General features: G+C 40.3%; 1 protein-coding gene and 1 long non-coding RNA gene across 8 annotated transcripts in view; both read right to left on the bottom strand.

The window, feature by feature from the left end:
- Positions 1 to 8,601, bottom strand: part of LOC118118725 (serine/threonine-protein kinase VRK1) — a 42,783-nt gene extending 34,182 nt beyond the window's left edge. For 4 of the 7 annotated variants that reach the window (XM_035171982.2, XM_035171977.2, XM_035171980.2 and 1 more), the window contains exons 1-8: positions 8,447 to 8,601; positions 7,731 to 7,884; positions 6,650 to 6,705; positions 5,227 to 5,296; positions 4,386 to 4,473; positions 1,866 to 1,974; positions 1,636 to 1,728; positions 1,372 to 1,504 (exon numbers count right to left, since the gene is read on the bottom strand). In XM_035171982.2, the coding sequence (XP_035027873.1) occupies positions 1,372 to 1,504; positions 1,636 to 1,728; positions 1,866 to 1,974; positions 4,386 to 4,473; positions 5,227 to 5,296; positions 6,650 to 6,705; positions 7,731 to 7,860 (679 nt within the window). In that variant the 5' untranslated portion in view covers positions 7,861 to 7,884; positions 8,447 to 8,601. Of the gene's footprint in view, positions 1 to 1,371; positions 1,505 to 1,635; positions 1,729 to 1,865; positions 1,975 to 4,385; positions 4,474 to 5,226; positions 5,297 to 6,649; positions 6,706 to 7,730; positions 7,885 to 8,442 lie in introns of all 7 variants that reach the window. The other 3 variants (XM_035171978.2, XM_047342275.1, XM_035171979.2) reach the window with 3 other exon arrangements.
- Positions 8,602 to 10,767: 2,166 nt separating this feature from the next.
- LOC124854589 lies at positions 10,768 to 11,201 on the bottom strand. The gene is made up of 3 exons (XR_007034770.1): positions 11,187 to 11,201; positions 10,909 to 11,078; positions 10,768 to 10,790 (listed from the first exon to the last, which is right to left on the bottom strand). It is a non-coding gene; the product is annotated as an uncharacterized LOC124854589 (long non-coding RNA).
- Between the last annotated feature and the right edge of the window lie 9,370 nt (positions 11,202 to 20,571).

Genomic DNA, 20,571 nt, shown 5'->3' with positions numbered 1-20,571 from the left:
TTTTATTGTTAGATACTTTAGTTTGTTGAAAAAATGTGTCACCATTTGTTGCACTGACACCACTTACCTAAAACTGAATAAAAACTATTGTCCCTCTGGTAAGTAGAGTCTGGTTAGGCCAATAATAATTATAAACAGGACTTAAAGTGAAGATCAGAAAAGCAGAGATATACTTAAGTGCGTTGATGTGTGGAAATGGGTAAGGATTCAATTTGCACAGGGCTACAGCAATTTAATTTAACTGAGACCTCAACAAGAGGCAAAAGACCACTTTTCTTTGAATGGTGCCGTCCACACTAGGTACTTACATTAACTATGTAAGTACCTGTGTTACATAGCCTCTTCTTAGAAAACGTATTGATCTGAATAGAGAAGAGGGTTGTCACATCTTTTCATGTCTTGCTCTCTCGAGCCCTTCTCGACAATGAATGCAACACAAACAACAGGTAACTGAGTTTAGTTGAAACACCTTACTATAATCCGGCAGATTATTGTAAATATATTTACATCTAGATGTTTTAGGAATAACAGCAGACCCTACTCTTTGAAAGCAGAGCTGTCGGCCTGTATAATGACCCACCTCATGGCCAAGAGGGAAGCATGACCTGACAGAGGTGAAATTAAATGTAACCAAATGTCAGGGCTTTTTCTCCAGGGTTTCTCTTCTAGGGATGACACAATGTGGACATTTTCCCACCGGGTTGTGGCCGTGTTATCGATTACATCGGACATTTAACAAGAAAAGATATGTTTGCTCAGTGTCTGTACAGCATTTACATTAGATTTCACTGCAGACAGCCTCACTCTCCTGCTGCACTTGAAGTTGTGTGCAGTGTTTAACTACCCAGACTGTGAGGGTCCACTTCTCATAACAGCATAAAAGATCTTTAGTTAAAAGTTTTGCGATGTTGCTTCATTGTGAAGTGTACAGCGCTCAGCACCTCTCTCTCTGTCTCTTTCTTCCTCTCACACGGTAGACTCTCAAAGCATCCAATGTTTTAATAATCTTTTTACACAGAATCCTCATCATTTTTGTCGGCCCATTACTGTGATGTGACTCTGATGTAGAGCATGACTACGCGACCCGAAACCAGAGGGGATGCGACGGGTCGGGCCAGGATAGGACCAAAAAAATCGAATCACTTATCGGCCTCGGGTCAGGCTCAGTCACTACTTGGTCAAGCAGGGGTCGGGTCAGACAGAAAAATACAGCCCGAGTCATATACACAAAAATTAACCAAACAAGTTTTATGTATCTAAAAATGAAACATAATTAGTATGTGCCTGAACACTGTGTAACAAACGTGTAACACCAGTAACACTGACTACTGCAGCAAACCCAATTCTCTGCTACTGAAATTAAAGGCCTACCAGTCCCATTGTGGGCATCAAGGCTTGTGTACTCAATGGTTCCATTGTGGCCCTTCTTGGGGTTTTCCTTGTATTCTTTGTGGACTCCTTCAGGAGAGTATCTGCAGGACAGCCCATAGTCTGCAAGGTAGATCTACAGAACACAACAGAAGGCCCACACATTCAACAAAAACACAAACGTATCCAATCTTTTTAGAGATGCAATCTTTGTTAAAATGGCTGACAGCTGACCTTTGCATTGTTTTTGCTCTAAAGTGTACAAACCTTATCAGGGTCTCTGTAACTCTGCATGAGGTTGGCAGCTTTAATGTCTGCATGGACGTACTCGTTCTCATGGATATACTCCAGTACATCCACCTGACACAGGAGACAAAGACACAAAGACATCGGTTAAAGTGGCTTTCACCCTGAATTTCCTCAATCTGATCTGCTGGAGCTCCAGCTTTATCCAGCTTCCTTATGCAACAATCAATAGAGCATTGTGATTATCTCACCAGTCCTCGACCAAGCTGGAGCACGGTGGCCTTTTTCAGTCGACCTGCATTGCGATCGCAGACTTTCTGGAGGTCAGTGCCGAGTCGGTCCATGGCCATGAAGCGATAACTGAGTGAAAGAGGTTGAGATCCTGGTTTTGAATAACACTCCATCTTCCAATTCCTGATATGTCTCAAGCGTTTTTATGAGTCCCAAGTCTAAAAAGATCAGAAACTACAGCTTTTAAACGACCTTACAATAACTGCTAAAGTGGAGTTTCATCATATACTATTCACTTGTAGTAAGGAATGATGAGAGTCACAATGACTTTAAAATAATATGTCTCCAAGGGGTGATTTATTTACCAAGTCTGGGGTAATTAAATAAAAGAGGGGGAAGCTGCTTTTTAACATTTCACAAGCAAAAGCCATTAAATGTCTAACATAATTAGCATAATTATAGACTGCTAAAGGAGTTAAGCATTATGTAAGACAGCAGCGCAAAAAGAAAATCTCATATCAACATGAACAAATTAAGAAGGTGAAATCTTTTACTTTATACTGGATCTTAATACTGATAATTGAAGCCATGCATAAGCTCAAAGAAACAAAAGCTTATGTGAAAGTGAGTCACATAAGTCAATGGATAAGAAAGATCCTCAAATTATAAATACTATTTCATTGACAATCGCTCGTCAGATTTACTTCAACCTTGATGTGTTTATTGTTGAAGACCCATAGAAGTTCAGTGTTGACCGTGAAATTCTTTTGGATGAGGGGTTCTCAAAAAACATAAAAAGAGAACTATTATTAGACTAACGGTGAAGGTTAAGTTAAGTGACATCGTTAATTATGACATCACAAAGATAGCTTTGCCTGGGAAAATTGTGGATTCCTGGAAAATTAACAGCATCTGCAAAACCTTGTGCAGGATCATCTAAAGTGTGGGAGTATTTTCGACAGAGACCCAAGCTCTGCAAATTGGAATTGACTTATCACAGCAGAGCAACACCTGAGTACAGTTGCTTGAAGAGAAAGCTTAGTTTAAGATAAAATAGCATCAGATTTTTTAAATTTCTTTTACTTCTCATCCCCCACCTTAGCATTATCTATATACCAGTAGAAAAAGTCACTTATACGCCGTGGCTGTAATGGTATCATTTCACAATGTGTCATTTAACAGAGTTACCATTCAGTTTTATATTTTCTGTTTAACAAATGAGAACTAACTGACTAAATGAAGAAATGACAACTAACATTACAGACTGTTGTTGTTTCCTTGCTGGTGAGTGATTTTCTCAACTACATACTCTATGTAGGGATGAAATGAATCCATGTCAAACCCATTTTAAGGTCAAGTTCTTTAGTAACTCTACACTCCCTTGTCAATTTATTAAATACACCCAGATCTAACTAATGCAGTATGAATATAGTATTAAACAATACAACATGCCTGCAATAAATCCTCCTACATGAGAATTATAAACTGCAGTATTTAGTGAACATGTTTAATGTGGAGGATGTTGATATATTTTAATGATCAATTTGAAAGGGCACTGAAGTAGCTGGTTTAATATCTCACTTGTAGTAGGGACACCGCGGATCTTGACGTTACGTGCAGCGTTTAATTACCTCTAATGTGATGGGGCACTTCTTAAATGATAATAAAACGATCTCTAAAAAGATTGGTCCTGTTGCCTCATTGTAAAGTGTACAGCTCTCTCTGTACAGTAGAGTGTGACTATGCTACTCAACAGGACATGATGGGTCGGTTCGGGTTCGGACAGAAAAATGCAGCCTGAGTCACGCTCTACTCTGCTGCAGCGCGGAGCAGACACTTTCACTTGATAACTGCAGTGACGGACAAAGTATTCATAATTAGTGACGTGGACACACCCACTGATACATCAAAGTTAACCAAAAAAGTTTTATGTCTATATTTAATGAAACTGAGGGTGTGGCTAGTGCGCAAGTTGCATAAAGTATGTGTAATATGTGCTCTCTGGCCCATTTGTGGCTGGAAGACTTTAAGTTTAACGCAGCTCACTCCACTCTTAAGGATGCAGGATTTCATACATTTCACACCACTACCCAGAATTTACTCACACTGCAACACAACACACATAAATATGGATGCCCTCCGGGTCAAGTATAGAACATACAAAAGCCCACTTGGCCTTGTAGTAAAAGCCCAACAGGTAATTCACTTTACGCTCCAATTACTTTGCAATGTGGAAAGTACCTTTTATTTTTGAAGTTCTGCCCATTAAGTGTAGCTAAATTAAAGAAACTGGAATTATTATTTGCTGCTAACATTTTATCTCACATATAAAATGCTCAGGTAAAAATAAAATTATCCATTTGAACATTAATCTCAGATTATGGTACAACATGGAATAAAAAGTCTGGTTAGATTTTGGCAAAACTGCAGTAATACTGTGATATGCAGAGCAATGCTGATATTGTTTCTACATTTAAAAAAGGAAGCCGACATTACATAATTACAACATGTTTTCCCCCGCATGTTGGCTGTGTAAATACCTGAGGTTATTATGTTCAGCCAGTCCTGATCCCCAGTAGGTCGGGATACCCAGGAAGTCCAATTTCCTGCTGCGCATCCATTTTTCCACTGGAACATAATTAGAGCAGGAATAATTAAGTAAATGTGTGTACACACCTGAGGTTCTAATATTTGGTGTCTGAAAAGACTGAGTCAATCTACCCACTAAATTAAAACTAAAAACAGCTATATTAAGAGAGTAGAAACTCTGGTGCCTTGGACTAGTAAATTAACTAATGTATTTAGGGTTAGGGTTAGCAGCTGGAAAAACTTTTTATGTTTCGTATTCCAACTTTTTCAGATACTTATGATTTCGCAACCTTGAGCAAAGCCCCAGTGTAACAGCTTGTCACAGGAGTCTGAACAAAGCCCTTAAACTCTATGTAAAATAGGAAAATGTGTCCTTGTAAGTGTAATAATGAATGTATGGGAATATCAATCTTACAGTGTTGAATATACAACTGCAAATGCACGTGCACATAGAGGCGCCAGACAAAGCAGTGGGTCTGGCTCAGGACTTGATGGCTACTGGCCTGACTGGCGCTGAACCAGGCTGGCAGGTGGTCAGGGGCTCAGCGGAGGCCCGGGCATCATTACGTGTGAGTGGCTCACTGTCTCTTGCTCCTCTCCTAGCGAAGGCACTGGAGAGCCCAGACAAGCTCGGAGAGGGGGGCTGACTACCACTGAGGTGCATGTTTGCTTTGGCTTATTATTAATTACTGTGTGGCACGCAGCAAAGCCTCTGTCTGCGGCCACTTCATCAGTCAAACACACTCGTGCTCCAGCGAGCTGCTGGGACGCCAGACAGGTGGTGCTACTCACTGCTCTCTGCTTTGGCTGCCCTTTGGTAGAACTTGAGCTCCAAGAACAGGGGACCATTCTCCTGGTACTCCTGCACATACAAGACACAGTATGTTAGTTAAAGCTGCATTAGGCTGACTGAGCAATGTCCCAACTAATGAGCATCATCCAAAGCAATGAGCATCATCCCACAAAGAAATCTGCCTGTGCATTCCGTTCCTTGTTAAAGTTGTCTTCCTGTTCCCTCTACCTTTTTACCAAAGGAGCAATTTCTATGTCAATTACAACAAAGTGAGGAACCTCTTGCTTCTTTAAATCTGTTGTTTTATTTTTCACCCTTTAATCAGGACTATAAACTACAAGTACAGTTCATTGTTCACTATAGTTCTCACTCATTTCTGGCCCTTAAATATAGTTTTAATCTACAGCCAGAAGCCACTTAACCTTAACACACTTCTACTATATTGTTTAATCTGTGTAAGTGTAAAAAAGTGTAAAAGAAAATGGGTTTTACATGATCATAGTCATGTGATCTAGTAACTTTCTAAAATCTGGCAGACACAGTGAGGTTGAGGTTGAACTGGTGGATACTGCAGGAAGTTACTGCTCATGGTGAAGACAAAGCCCATGTAAAACCAAACCATATAATTTGTTCAATGGTTTGCGTTTGGATTCAGCTGAAATGTGAAGCACATTTATGACTGTGGACTAAATAGGAATATGGCGATGAAAAATCGGAACCTTTCATTTATATTGTCTACCACTAAATCCTTTCTCAAGCTTTCAAAGCATCATTGTATGAAACAAAAACAATTTCTTAAAGGTTAAGAACAAAGAGATGTGGTCTGTGGTCTGACTCAGTTACGAGATAAACAAAGGAGATGCTCTGTTCCTTCTCTTGTCCAATCACTTGAACAAAAAGGTGCATGTCAAGGGAGAACAAGCCAGTTTGACATTGAACACAGTCCAAGGTGTGAACTAAAACCTGTCTCTGCAGTCATAATCTATTCACTCAGCCAAAATGTGCCTATTTGCATGAAATGTTCACATCCTGAAGGCTATTCCAAACCATGCAATCCAACAAGTGACTGTGTAATAGATTTGCACCCCCTTAGGATGGCATGCTACCCATAAACAGTAGTTTGATAGTAATCCATGTGCAAGATGAACAACCATCACATGGACTTAACTTACATTTTGCTTCATTGTCAGATACTGTATTATATTTGGTCATCATTGGTTGTTCATATCACATGCTTCCTAGTGGCTTCAAAATAAATTACACAATGTTTGTTTTTTATAAAAAATCAGTTATTGTTCAAAATCATGGTTATGGCTGCTTTCAACTTCCAGTATATGATGTATCTGTATATACTAAAATATGAGATCAAAATTTGCACCTGAAGATGAACAGGCCATCTGCATGTAGCATTAATGTACTCACCAGTTTTATGACAAAGTCAGTGTCTGCTGCGGCAGGTCTGTCAACACCCCGGGAGGCTTGAAGACGAGAGGAGACAGAGAGGAGAGAAAATGAAGGCTACAAAGTTAGTATACGTTATGTTAAGTCTTAACTCGTGGTGTGAATCAAATCCTTTGGAGTTTTTTAATGTATTAAAGAACAGAGGAGGGATTTACAAAGAGCTCTATTGAGCAGCTGAGCAGAAAACAAAGGTCTTCATAGATTAGAGGAGTTGAGAACTGACTGATATGTTCAGACAACCTCAACATAAGCAAAAGGAAAAAATTGATTCACCAAAGTGTCTCCCTCAAACCATGTATGTATTTGGCAGAGAAAGACTTCTATTATGGATTTCTGCAGAAGTTAATTTAAGACTTTAAGACCAAAAGTGAATCACAATTAAGACCTATGTTAAGTACAACAGATGAATGAATAATAGATTCTCAAAATTACTTACACTTCTCCATAAATAAAGATAAGCCAAGCCTAGTAGAGAATAACCCTCAATATGCCACATTATCGCTCAAACTACTGACAGAGACAGTTGGTATCCATCGTCTTTCCAACAGCCGAATGTACTGCGATATATTTTGACTGGGTGATTGTAGACCATTATCAGTTCCAAGTTGGTCTTCTTTGTACTTTTATTATAGTTTGCTAATATCTTTTTTAGTTAGCGAGAACTACAACAGTGACATTACAAACTATGCATGGCAGAAGTACTATTAAATGAAATTGAACATAATTAGATAAATGTATTTAAGACTAAGTATGTGATGTTTATACATTTTAGACTTTTTAGGACTTTTTAAAAACCCAGGAGAAACCCTGTCTATTCTATAAATCCTAGTGCACATTTACATATTCCACTTTTCATATGCACATACTCTGCACTTTTTCTGCTTTTTTTTTTGCACTTCTGGTTAGATGCTAAACTGCATTTCGTTGTCTAAGTATTTTGTACTCTGTGCAATGACAATAAAGTTGAATCTAATCTAATCTAATGTGAGCATGTACAGGGTGTGTGCATGTGTGGGGAGTGGTTGTCAGACAGTTGCAGTACCAAGATAAATCAGTCCAAAGCCGCCCTGCCCGATGATCTTCCCCAGCCTCCATTTCTTTTTCTCAGTGTCTGTCAGTATGAATCCCTCTGGGAGAGGCTTAGGAAGCACATTCTTTTTAGGTGGCGCCATGGAAACTGGAAAGTTTGAGAAAACCTGTCAAATAAAAAATTCAAGAAACATCACACAGATGGACATCATGTTTCTCATTGTAGCTGTGACATTAGTCTTCTGGGATAACACTTAAATGGATAAAATAATTTAACTATAGGTGTTCAAACTGTAAACTCTTACACTTTGAAGTCTAATATCAAAACAAAACCGAAACATCAGAATGAAACCAGTCCTGGTCCTATAGAGTCATTGAACTGTGACTTCTCTCTTGTAAAAGTTAACAACAACCTCCACATTTGCCATCCTGGAAATTCTGATATAACATTTCTTACAATACACAGCAGCTGGTGGTGGTTATATCTTCAGTTGTGTCCAGTTTTAAGGACATGGTCTATTTTAGGATCTACAAAGCTACAGCACAGTTGTAATGGTGTAAATTTAATAATACAAATATAGCTGAACTGTTGACAGCAGCGGTTAAACCAACGAAAGACGTTTAAACACAACGGTTAACGTCGCAGCTTTAGAAAAAGCACATAACTAGCAGCTAACTTCGATAATATTGAGCCTTTTAATATGAATGTATGAGCATAAACCTACCGACCTCTGAGGGAACCGGAGCCAGACGTCGTCAGGTGTGTTTTCTGAGCAGGGAAAGTCGCAAAGTCGCGATAATATTTAAAACAAACAATGTTTAGTCCATAGAGTGTTCCTGTGTCCCGGTGCGAAACCAAAACAAATCCTTATTATTTCCTGGAAGTTGTCCCACCCACTCCACCTCACAGCCAATAGCGTGCAAGGAAAAGTTTCTCAACAACCAATAGCCAATAGAGAGGCGGGAATACGCGGTGACAGGCAGTCACACGGACAAATCAACTTCCTGTACATGGTGTTTATTATCTGGGGAATGAAAGGCTGACCATGTTGTTTCTTTATTTATATATATTCGAAGATTGTTTGAACTTGTAAAAATTCCAGTTATAATTTAAAGGAGATTCCTAAAAAGTAAAAATAGTATTACACTGACTAAATCATCTATGATAAAGAGCAACTTCCTCTTTTAAAATTTTTTAGAATACATTTTATCAAAATATATATAAAGGGCTCTGTCTGTGAAGCAGCTGATGACAGCAGAGAGGATACACTTATATGGGAGTTATTATACTTTTAAGTGAAACTAACTCAGGGATTGATTTTGAGTGACTCAGTCTTTAAAATGCAGCTGGAGAGAAATTTGAGTTTACTACGCTTACATCACTGACCATGTCTGAAAGACAGACTTTGAAGTGTGATGATTACTCTGTATGACCTTTATTCATATTATGTGAGTTTAGTGTATTGTTACTTATTCTGTTTTATGCTCAACTATTAAGTATATATACAATGACGTATGCAGTGTGTGTGTGTGTGTGTGTGTGTGTGTGTGTGTGTGTGTGTGTGTGTGTGTGTGATATGAAGAATAGACTAACGACTGACTGATACGGATCAAGACCTAATTCATTGCTGCCTCCTACTTTGACATTTGGCCTGAACTATTGCTCCAAAAGAACACACACACACACACACACACACACACACACACAACACACCATCATGCACACTGTATATCAGAATCTATTGCTGTCAATGCATCCATTACAGAGAAGGAGGGGGGAAGCGGCAGTGAGTCAATTTCTCTGAAATGCATTTCTGTATGTGTGTGTGTGTGAAACTGTGTGTGTGTGTGTGTGTGTCACAGTACATTAACACCGGTGCCTCTTACCCAGAAACACTGAAGACTAAGAGTGAGAGAACACCAGAGAATAACTGTGGGTGGAATGAAGGGTAAAGGTTTGAGCATCACTAAGTCACAGCTCAGACCAGGTATCAACATCCATCCTGAGTGATCCAATCACAAGTGGTCGATGCTACAATACAGATCTGAATGTGTCTGAGATCAAAAAAAAAAATCCTGAGATCTGAGACTCTGTGTTTGTATAATGATGAGACACTGGACTGAAATACATTCAATACATTTTATTTACACACTGCAACAGACAACACTTATTCAAGGAATAAAAATCATTATAAATATTAAAAGTATTAAAAGGTAGTAAAATGGAGTAAAAATATATAACAGTATTAAAAAGTATTCAAATGTAATAAAATGTAGTTAAATGTGGTAACAAAATTATACAGTATTGAAAAGCATTGAAATGTAGTAAAATGTAGAAAAATATTACACAGTATTAAAAAAGTATTTAAACAATTAAATGTATAAAAAAGTAGTAAAAAGTAGTAAAAACATATTTGTACAATGTATATTAAAATAGAAAAACACCAATAAAGAAATAAAGAAATATATAATTCAGTCCTCAACTTTCGGACGGCAGCAGCTTGTGAGGCTTGAGAAGAATTTTCTAATTCTTCTCCACAGCTTCCTCTTGCCGCCCGAGGAGGCTGTGGCTGCAGCGGTGATGTCTGCAGCCTCGTCAGAACTCCAGGAGACTTCCTCCCTGGTGCCATTGAAAAGTGGCGACCAGGTGTCTGTGGACACTATTGGCATGTCAGTACACCAGAACTGTTCACTGGTGACACTTGTGGAGTCTAGAGCCTCCACAGAATCCCAGGAGACTTCATCCATGGAGCCAGAGTAGCTGCTGTCTGAGGTTGAACCGTGGACGCTGTCCTCCTGGGATTCTGTGGAGTCTAGAGCATCCACAGAATCCCAGGAGACTTCCTCCCTGGTGTCATCATCTCCGATGGACGACCAGACTGAGGTGTCTGTGGACACTATTCTCAGGTCAGTACACCAGAACTGTTCACTGGTGACACTTGTGGAGTCTAGAGCCTCCACAGAATCCCAGGAGACTTCGTCCATGGAGCCAGAGTAGCTGCTGTCTGAGGTTGAAAACTTGACGCTGTCCTCCGTTGGGCAGACCATCATTGCTTCTTGCGAGGTGGTCAGACTGGATGAGGAAAGACAATCAATTAGTAAATCAGTCACTGTCAATTAATGAAAACCATCAGTCCATCCAACCTGATGTGTTGTTTAGTTCCAGTGTGAAAGGACATGTGGTCACTTACTAGTCTCTGCTGTGGACGTCCTCCCTCAGGTGGCTCATGGAAATGAAGGGCAGCTCCAGAGCTTGACGAGGAGAGATCCTCTCATCCCCGTCAAGATGCAGCAGCCCCTCCAACAGAGACACAAAGGCCATGCGGTCTTCCATCTCAGCCGCCCCCAACTTTGGATGGATCTGGATTTGAAAACAGGTTTCAGGTCAGATGATCCAGCTCCCGATTGACAGATAAATAACTGGTACAGATCCAGTCTTTACTCGTACAACACATGAGAGAGTACTCACATGAATCAGGCCATTGAGGGAGTTCGGCAGCTCGATGAAGCCCTCCTCTTCCTCTGTTTCCACGTTATTAACAGCCGTGAATTCTTCTGCAGTCTGAAGGAACAAAAATAAATAAAGATGAGAACAGGGCAGTATGATTTAAAAATGCTCCATTAAAATTCTCAAACATAGAAGAACATGTTTACACTACCATCAGTCTCCATGATGGACTGTCTACACCCTCCTCTTCGATGAAGAACTCCTCGCTGTACATTCCAGCACGGAGCAGGTGGTCCTGAGGCTGGCCCAGCACTGTCACCATGTTCTTCATCTGCAGACAGAATACACATTATGAGAATCACATCCACTTACATTCTCTATGAATATGAAAAATAAATAAAAATCCATTTGGTTGGATGATAAATACCATTTGATATTGGCATTTAATGGAGAACAGGTTTTGAGCCAGGTAGAGGAACGCCAGTACGCACCCGACCCCCCACACATCGATGGCCTCGGAGAATGGAAGACCCAGAGAGATCTCTGGAGCTCTGAGAAGGAAAGACATGAGCCACAGATGAACAATCTGTTGAAACATTTCAGGGCAGAGAAAATAATGTTGCTAAACAGATGCTGTGCAGGATGAACTCACATGTACCCACACGGCTGGATCTCCATCCCCAGCTCGACTTGGGACGCCATCATGGCGCAGCCAAAGTCAATTAACTTGACCCTGAGTGGCTGATCCTTCATGTTAACGAACATAATGTTGTCTGGTTTTATGTCCGTGTGCAGGACGCCGAGACCCTTCAGGGCATCCAAGGCCACCAAGAGCTGCAGGGACACAAAGAATGCACAACATTTAGAATTATTTTCTCCCATGTTCTGTTGTTGGGTGTTAGGTTTAGGTTTTGGGGATCTCTCTGACAAAAGAGTGTTGGTTTCATGATGCACTGATCGCGGCTACATACCTGCTTGGCAACTGGGCGGATCTCATGCAGAGGATGGTGCTTCCACTCTCGCTGCTGTAGCAGGTCATAAAGACTCATGTCCAGCTTCTCAAACACCAAACAGGTCTGTTCCATGTGCTGGAATTCTTCATGGAACTTGACCATGTTGGTGAGATCCGCATCCAGGCCACTGATGACTTTCAGCATGGTAATCTGAAGAGAGAAGAGGAGACATGATGAGACAAGACTATCAACAGTTTGTGATCAGCTTCATGTTCTGATGGAGCAGACAACACCTGAGCACAGGAATATAAACAAAGACTTCAGTCTCATACCTCATGCTCAATGTCCTCGGCGTCCTCGGTGTCCTTCAGGATTTTCACAGCCACAATCTGTTTGGTCCTGAGGTTCATGGACGAGAAGATCATTCCAAAGTTGCCTTGCCCTAGAAAGTCCAGGACCGAATAGGAGGAAGAGCTGCTGTGCAGCTTCTGGCCGGCCTGAGCGTCAGGTGCTGTCAGTGAAACTGTGGAGAGAGATGGTGGAGACAGAATATGTGACGTGGGTGTTTTCAGTGTGAGAGATTCATTCAGTCGACACAATATGAACAAACGCACAACAGGAGTCACATGTCTTTGTCTTTCTGCAGTTCTCATTTTAAGACCATGTGAAGACTAAAAATATGACCGACATTGTTTTGATTTCCTGATGATTTAAGTTATTTCTGTTTTCAGTACATAGATCAGACAAGATAATGTTGATGCTGTAGATAAAACAGCAAAAAACTCATTGGCCTCAAGTAACAAACAATGAGTTGTTGGACATGAAGTCAGTGCAGAAGGTGACACACAAGCTGCTGTTGTGTGTCACTGTGCATTTAAAGGGATGGTTCAGCCCAAAATGAAAATGCACTCATCATCTCCTCACTACTGTGCAGATGGAGATGTGGGTGAAGTAGCTATGCTAGCAGAAGTAGCCATGCTAGCAGAAGTAGCTAGCCTCTGATATCTTCCTCTTCACACGCACACACAGGAAACAGCGCACAACAAGCTGTTAACCAAGGACACACACAGGTTGCACGTTAAAATTGCTACTTCTGCTAGCATAGCTACTTCTGCTAGCATAGCTAATCTGTTTTCAGAGTCTTACCTGAGGCAGCAGAAGAATCTTCTGGAGTTTCCCACGATGACATGATGTCCAGTGTTTGCAGTTCAATAACCAGAAGCTGAGAATCGATCTGTAATCCAGAGTCTTCTTGCTTGTGTGCCTTTCTCCAACTGTCAAAGGTGAACTGAGCCCTTTACATCAAAGCTCTGCTGCTGTGACCTCACAACAAAAGGGTTTCCTTTGATGTCTTAGATGTTGTTTTTTTAAATTCAAATTCAAACAAACTTTATTTGTCCCCGGTGGACAAAACAAAAATATATATCATTTAAAAACATAAAACAGCAACTTGTTTGAAATGTATTAAATAATAACATGTATCTCATATATATATATATATATATATCTGTGTGTGTGTGTTTAGTCAGCCATGACACTGTACGTCATGCTGGTCACTGAAAGTTATAAACCAGCCTCACACAGAGTTCGGGCCCGAACACCCATCAATCTCAATCTCACAACCTGAACCCTCACTCCAGAACAAATGACCTTTACAGTGAGCCAATCAAAACTGAGCATCAAACTTTTGTTTGCTCGAGACTTACAGAGCAGCACAAGTAAGAAAATAAGTGTATGTGTACATATTTGTTGCATGGGTTCATGACATCAGTGTGTGTGTGTGTGTGTGTGTGTGTGTGTGTGTGTGTGTGTGTGTGTGTGTGTGTGTGTGTGTGTGTGTGTGTGTAACTCAATTAAGACGTCACAGTGTGCCATTGTGTTGTCTTCTACAGTATTTTCAAAATCATAACTGCAGCTCTCAAAATAAATAATTGCACGGACTTGACCTTCATCCAGAAATCATGGCATGAACTCATTTATATATGCGCTTATCAACCCAATGGCAGGGAGAGAGTCCTTTTTATTGAGCAGTCCCCTTTCATTTTCTCTACATAATAGATTGTAATCAAAAACAGGCCCTGTGCTCATCACTTGCAATATGATGCAAGTTTACCCCTCCATCAAGAGTCTACATGTCACTAATTCATTTAATTATTCAGTAATACACAAAATGATTTTTTCATCTAAAGGCAGAGATTTCCCTGCTACTGAATAATTGTGGGTCCCCCTGCTTTACAAAGCAGAAATGTCCCATTACATACATTTATTTGTCTAAGTTTACTATCTGATGTTGTACCAAAAATGCTTTAAGATAGCTTTCATCTCTTTTAAGGGTGAAAATCTAAATGGTTTAGTGTTTTAGCATAACAATGTTTCAGGTAACTCCAGTTAAAAAAATATACCCCATCCTCCGGTGTATCAGCTTGTCAGCCTCTAGGGTAGCTGATCCTCAGGGTGCCATTCATAAATGCCAGTTTCACTCAGATCCTACAACACCCTTATACTTAAAGTGGACTCAACCTAAACATAAATAACTACTCCACAGAGTAAATAAGGGCAGCCAGTGTAACATGCAGTAAAATAAAACCAGAGGCAGTGCAGGACTCTGACATGGGAGTCAGTCTTCAAAGTAGCCTCTTGCATGCTGTTTATTCAACTTACTTACACAATCAATAACAGTTTGTTTTCAGGATCCCAGTTTGATTTCCATTTGCTGTACAACATGGTCAATACTGGCTAATGAACACAGACTGCGGGAACAAATGTAACAGGTGGTGGACACAAACTTGAGCATGTCTCCCCAATCATCGCTCCTAATCACGCTTCTGTCTTATTTCAAGAAAAAAAGAGGGAACATTTCTCCTCTTTTTGCTCCTGTCAGTGTGCACCTGCACATCGATCTGTAGGCATCATTTAGGGTCTAACTGAAGACTTGAGGATTCCGCTATGAACATAAAGAACAGAAAACTGCATTTGCTTTGGATTGAAGATGTCATCGTCTTCCTTGATTGTTTGCTTGGACTGTGTAAAATTGATGTCGCTTTTGTTGCATGACATGATGCACCTGGTTTTTTCTTGTGCTTAATGACACAATATATACGTATGAAAATATATGTATTTGCTATTCCAACTGTGCTCATTAGGTGAGTGACGTGTACAAAAGGGTGTAGACAACACTGGGAAAAAAATTATATTTGCTGGGCATAAAGACTCGAGTCCAAGTCACCAAAGAAGAGTCAGAGTCAAGCCACCATAACCTGAGTACTAGTCTGAGTCATCAAGGTTGAATTTAATGTGTAAGTGGGAACAATTCAGGGTATCTCTTATGCACTAACTGTTGCACAAAATGTTTTGCACAAAATTGAACAATGCTACAGTGTTGACATAGCTATTAATATCTCATTGCAAATCATCAATTCGATAACATTTTATTGTAAAGCACCAAATCACAACATACATTATCAAAGTACTTTACATAATAAGGTTGAGACCTTACAATACAATAATAGAGAAAGAAAACAGTTCCTACAATGAGCAAACACTTGGAAAATGTGGAGAGAAACCTCCAGCAGAAACAGGTTCAATGTAGGCTGCCATCTGCCTCGACCGGTTGGGGTGAGAGGAGAAAAACTGTGATAGACAGGAGAAGTGGGTGGAAAAGAGGGGAGACAGGAGAGGAGGAGGCCCATTACAAAAGAAAAAAAGAAAAAAAGTCTGAGTCAATCAATCATCAATCAAATTTTATTTGGATAGCCCATATTCACAAATCACAATTTGTCTCATAGGGCTTTAACAAGGTGTGACATCCTCTGCCCTTAACCCTCAACAAGAGTAAGGAAAAACTAAAAAAAACATTTAACAGGCTAAAAAGAACGTAGAAACCTCAGAGAGAGCCACATGTGAGGGATCCCTCTCCCAGGACGGACAGAAGTTCAATAGATGTCAAGTGTAATGGAGAACATCAGAAAGATAAGGGTATTTACAGCATTGGTTTGAATAAACAGTTTGTAGCATAATGGAACGTAAATTAATTGATGAATTATTGTCAGTAATGGTAGTATCTGAGTAGACATGTTGTATATCAAGCAGTCTTGTTGTAATCATAGTCCACGGTCAGGATCCTAATGCAGTCAGTGCTTAAGCCTGATTCCAAGTTCAACTCATCAGAGCTCAAGTCAAAATCAAGTCAGTAGTTGTACTTGAATCAGAGTTCTTCACTTGAGATTGACGACACATCACACGGTTTGGTATCATTTTAATCATGATATACGGAAGATGACCGGAATGATAAACTATTAATCCTGATGAGGAAGTGATAGCATGCAACTCATTATATTTGACATGAGCTTGCATGGTGGACGTATTTTCAAAACTTTTGTAGGTAGCCAGTCTGGCTGTGTCCCCTACAAATAATACATTGTAAACGTTGAACTATTCCTTTAACTACGTTTCAACAGAGAGAGACTCTATAGTTCAATGGGACCAACAGAGGTTAAATGCGTTTAATAAAGTCTTTGTCCTTGTCCAGTAGGATACAGCTGTACATCCTCGCACCCAATCGATCCAACAGCCCTCGGTGTTAACTTCATTGACACTGTAACCTCTCACTGTGGCCCAGATTTTTAACCCTCGCCTTCTTGCATCTCTCCACCGCTCCCCCTCTGTTGTCTCCTCTCTTTTCACTTGCCCTCCACCTCTCTCGCTCTCTTCTCTGCCTTCCCCACCTCTGACTTCGCCAGCTCTCATCCGGGGGTAATTGCTCTGAGAGTTCTGTGGGCTGCCTGCTGAATCGCACTCACGGTTTCCTCTCCCTGCCTCTCGGAGTCTGGGCTCGGTGACACCAATCTCGCTGAGGGCGCGACACCATTTTTTTTTGTAACTGGCCCTCGTGATGGAGATGGTATGATTGTCCTAATTAGAGGGGCGCGGATCGGGGCGGCTGCGGCTCTGACCCACCCCGTCCTGAGTCCATATGGTGGGAGGCTGATAATGAGCCAGTTAATGTGCTGTGTCCGTTAGTAACAGCTACTCAGTATGGACACTGTGCCAAAGAGATAGAGGAGGTTTTACTCTCTTTGCCCTCTTTTCCACCCACCCACCTCCACTCATACGCACATAAATTTACATTTAGCCTCTGATAAAAAAAATTGTCACTCAAAAACCTGATGTATTTATGAGCTTAATTACCTACAGTAGTCATACTTGTCAGCACATTAGTGGGCGTTACAATTTGTCAGTAATTATGGACGTCCTGCCCCCATATCATAAACGACATTTTCAAACTGTTTCATTTTATGAATCATTTGTTCCTGGCCTTGTCTCTCAGCTCCCATCATGCAGCTGTGCCACTATTTCATGTTGTGACTTTGTTTCCCTTATGAATATGAAATTAAGCCAGTTCAAATGAAAGTAATACAAATCTAATGGCCAGTAATGAGATGCTGTTTCACCATTATTGGATGTGCACTGGGTCTATGCCAGTGTGTGTGTGTGTGCGTGCGTGTGTGCGTGTGTGTGTGTGTGTGTGTGTGTGTGTGTGTGTGTGTGTGTGTGTGTGTGTGTGTGTGTGTGCATTCTCAATGCTGTGTATGATTTGATGCTAATAAAACCATACTTTCTGCTCCAGGGAGCAAGCACTGACCAGGATTCAGATTAGGCCTTAATGGCTTCCAGGCCTGGGGCTAAAGTGAAATGTAAAACCCCAAACCAAACATCACTTAGTCTTTACATTTCCTGATGTGGCCCGGCAAGTGGAAAATGGAGACATGAAGCTGTTTAACTGTAGTTTGCCTTGTTTCACACAAACATTGCATGGAAGATGGTGCTCTACATGAACAAAGATGCGTGTATGGATTTGCATTGTGATGCTGTGCTAACTGTTAGGTCCTGTTGATTTGTGTCCACTCAGCAGCTTCATCCCAATCAACTGAATGACTTCAGTACTGAAGTAATTACAGTCTTTTTTCCTCTCGTGTGCATCAGCAAGACAAACACATCAATGTTTGAACAATATGGGATGTTAGAATACTGTTTGCACAGAACCTGCCATATTGGTATTTTGTAGATTTGTAATTTTGTTTCCTTTGTCATCTGTTATTTTCCTTTTTATTAGTAATAGAAGCTGTAATAATATAAAGACAAATTTAAATACTGCATTGCAGTCAAATTAGCATCGAGGCTGGTCATCTACATACTAATTTCCACAAATGTCTGTCTGTTTGTAAGTGGAACACATATCCAGCACTGTTTATCATATCGACTTCATACTTGGTATGTCTATTGTAAACATGAGATACATTCAATATTAATAAACATTAAATAAACAGGCGACCAGCAGTCTCTCTCTCTCTCTCTCTCTCTCTCTCTCTCTCTCTCTCTCTCTCTCTCTCTCTCTCTCTCTCTCTCTGTGTGTGTGTGCGTGTGTGTGTGTGTAAAAATAACAGCAGTTCAGTAAATGCTTCAAATTAATATATAAGCCACACTAATGAACAGTGATAAAGTAGATTAAGTTTAAATTTTATGAAAAACATTGACCATAAAAACCTTATTGCAGATAAACCAGGTATGATGAACACTCTACCTTTTACTTCATTCTGCAACATAGACTAATGACAAGGAATAATTCTGAAGTAGCTTCGGAGCATTAACACAGGACAAGAGAACAGTCCATTCCAAACATGGAATGGTCATTGCACTAGAACAAATAATGACAATCATTCACACCACAATCATTATGACAGGTCAGACTGGACCAGCTATCAAATCAATGCTGGCTGGACTGATAGATCAGGTGATCAATACACTGGTCAATAGATCAGAGTTCAGTCTGGTGAGGGCCACCCAATCCCCCTTTATTACCGGCGGAGTATCTGACCACCTGTGGTGCTATGGAATAATAGTTTTCTGAGCTGGTCTCTGTTCCTAAACATTAATGTACTCCGTAGTTTGGATAACTTTCCTCTCGATGGACATGGTGGCCAAATTTGTAAGTGGTGTGATACACATTATAACAACAAAGAGCATTGGCCTACAAAATTAGCGGTGTGGATGCTGTGGGTGAACAACGTGGCCTGGGATGACGTTAAATTCGCAGTTTAAATCACTATTTCAGTCCACTCCGGATCGACACTGAGATCATTTTCCTTTATAGCCTCGCTGTATTTGTTCAAGGTCTCCCTAACCGTATAGCCACAGCCTCCAACAGCCAAACTCCCGGTATCAATTATCTCTTTGAACAATGATCGATACATTACCACTGGAAGCTCTTCTGTTAGACGCTTCTCATCAATCTACAGGGGCAATGTTTCCCTGCGTCCATGGAGAAAAAGTGTAAAAAGAAAGTTGAATTAAATCAATTGTCTTATCAGGTGCGTGGAGGGTTGGAGCATTGGCCCGAATGCCTTTGTACTGTGTCATAAACAGCAGCGCGTCCTGTACAGAATGCTCAAGCACTTGACGCATTCACAGCTTGACGCATTCACTTGGATGACCTTGGCCACGGAAACACCAAGTCCAGTGCTGGTGAGAAAGAAAGAAAGAAAGACAGAAAGAAAGGGCCCAAGGAATTTTTAAATACCTTATCGGACTGTACCCTGACTTTCCTTGAGCCACACTGATTGGATATGGTTTGAAACCATGGCTTGTTTTGCCCTCCTTTGACTCTTCCCTGTGCCTTTGAAAAGTCTGGCAGTCAATGGACTGCAGACACTGCTGCATTTTATTCAGCAAAGCAATCACACATCACATCAGTGCTTGCTTTGTACCTGCAGTCTTAGTTGAGAGTTGGCAAAAGTAATCAGTCAAAAGAAAATTCCATTCTCTATGACCAATCTGTAGTATTTCATGTAGTCTGGCGTCTGAAAGAGAGACAGTCTTGAATGTAGACATAACTGGACACATACTTATTTTTTGTCATCAAGATTGGCCATAGAGTTCCTGTTATTCGTACACCTACAAATCTAAGACCATGAAAGATTTCAAAGGATTCTCAGGGTGAATGTTTTTTGGTGTCTTTGAATTTAAGAAGTAGATCAAAAACATTTTTGACTTAACAAAAGAACATCATGACTGTATAAGCTGACACTGGCTTGGAATCAGGTTGATGCATCCAATTTATCCTGTACTATGAAGTTATTTCAATTGATTTGCACCAAGCAGTGACTTAAGTGGCTCTAATTATTCTGTCTTACAGCATTAAAGAGGTGAGGATTTTTACTTCAGTTGACAGTAGATAGCATCAATATCCTAATGGACATACCTCCCAATGCAGCATTTGTTTATTCATTTTTAAGTATTATATAATTTGTTGTAAATAAGATATAAGGATGTAGAAGTATAGAAGATACAAGAGCATCAGAGAATCAGATTCGATTTTGCAAAAAGCAGGTCAGGTTTACGAAATAATAACATTTATTTCTGTTCCTAACTAAAAACTGGTTTTAGTTTAACCTGAT

This window comes from Hippoglossus stenolepis, chromosome 12, assembly GCF_022539355.2.
Source record: "Hippoglossus stenolepis isolate QCI-W04-F060 chromosome 12, HSTE1.2, whole genome shotgun sequence".
Lineage (NCBI taxonomy): Eukaryota > Metazoa > Chordata > Actinopteri > Pleuronectiformes > Pleuronectidae > Hippoglossus > Hippoglossus stenolepis.
This window is presented reverse-complemented; position numbering and strand designations above follow the sequence as displayed.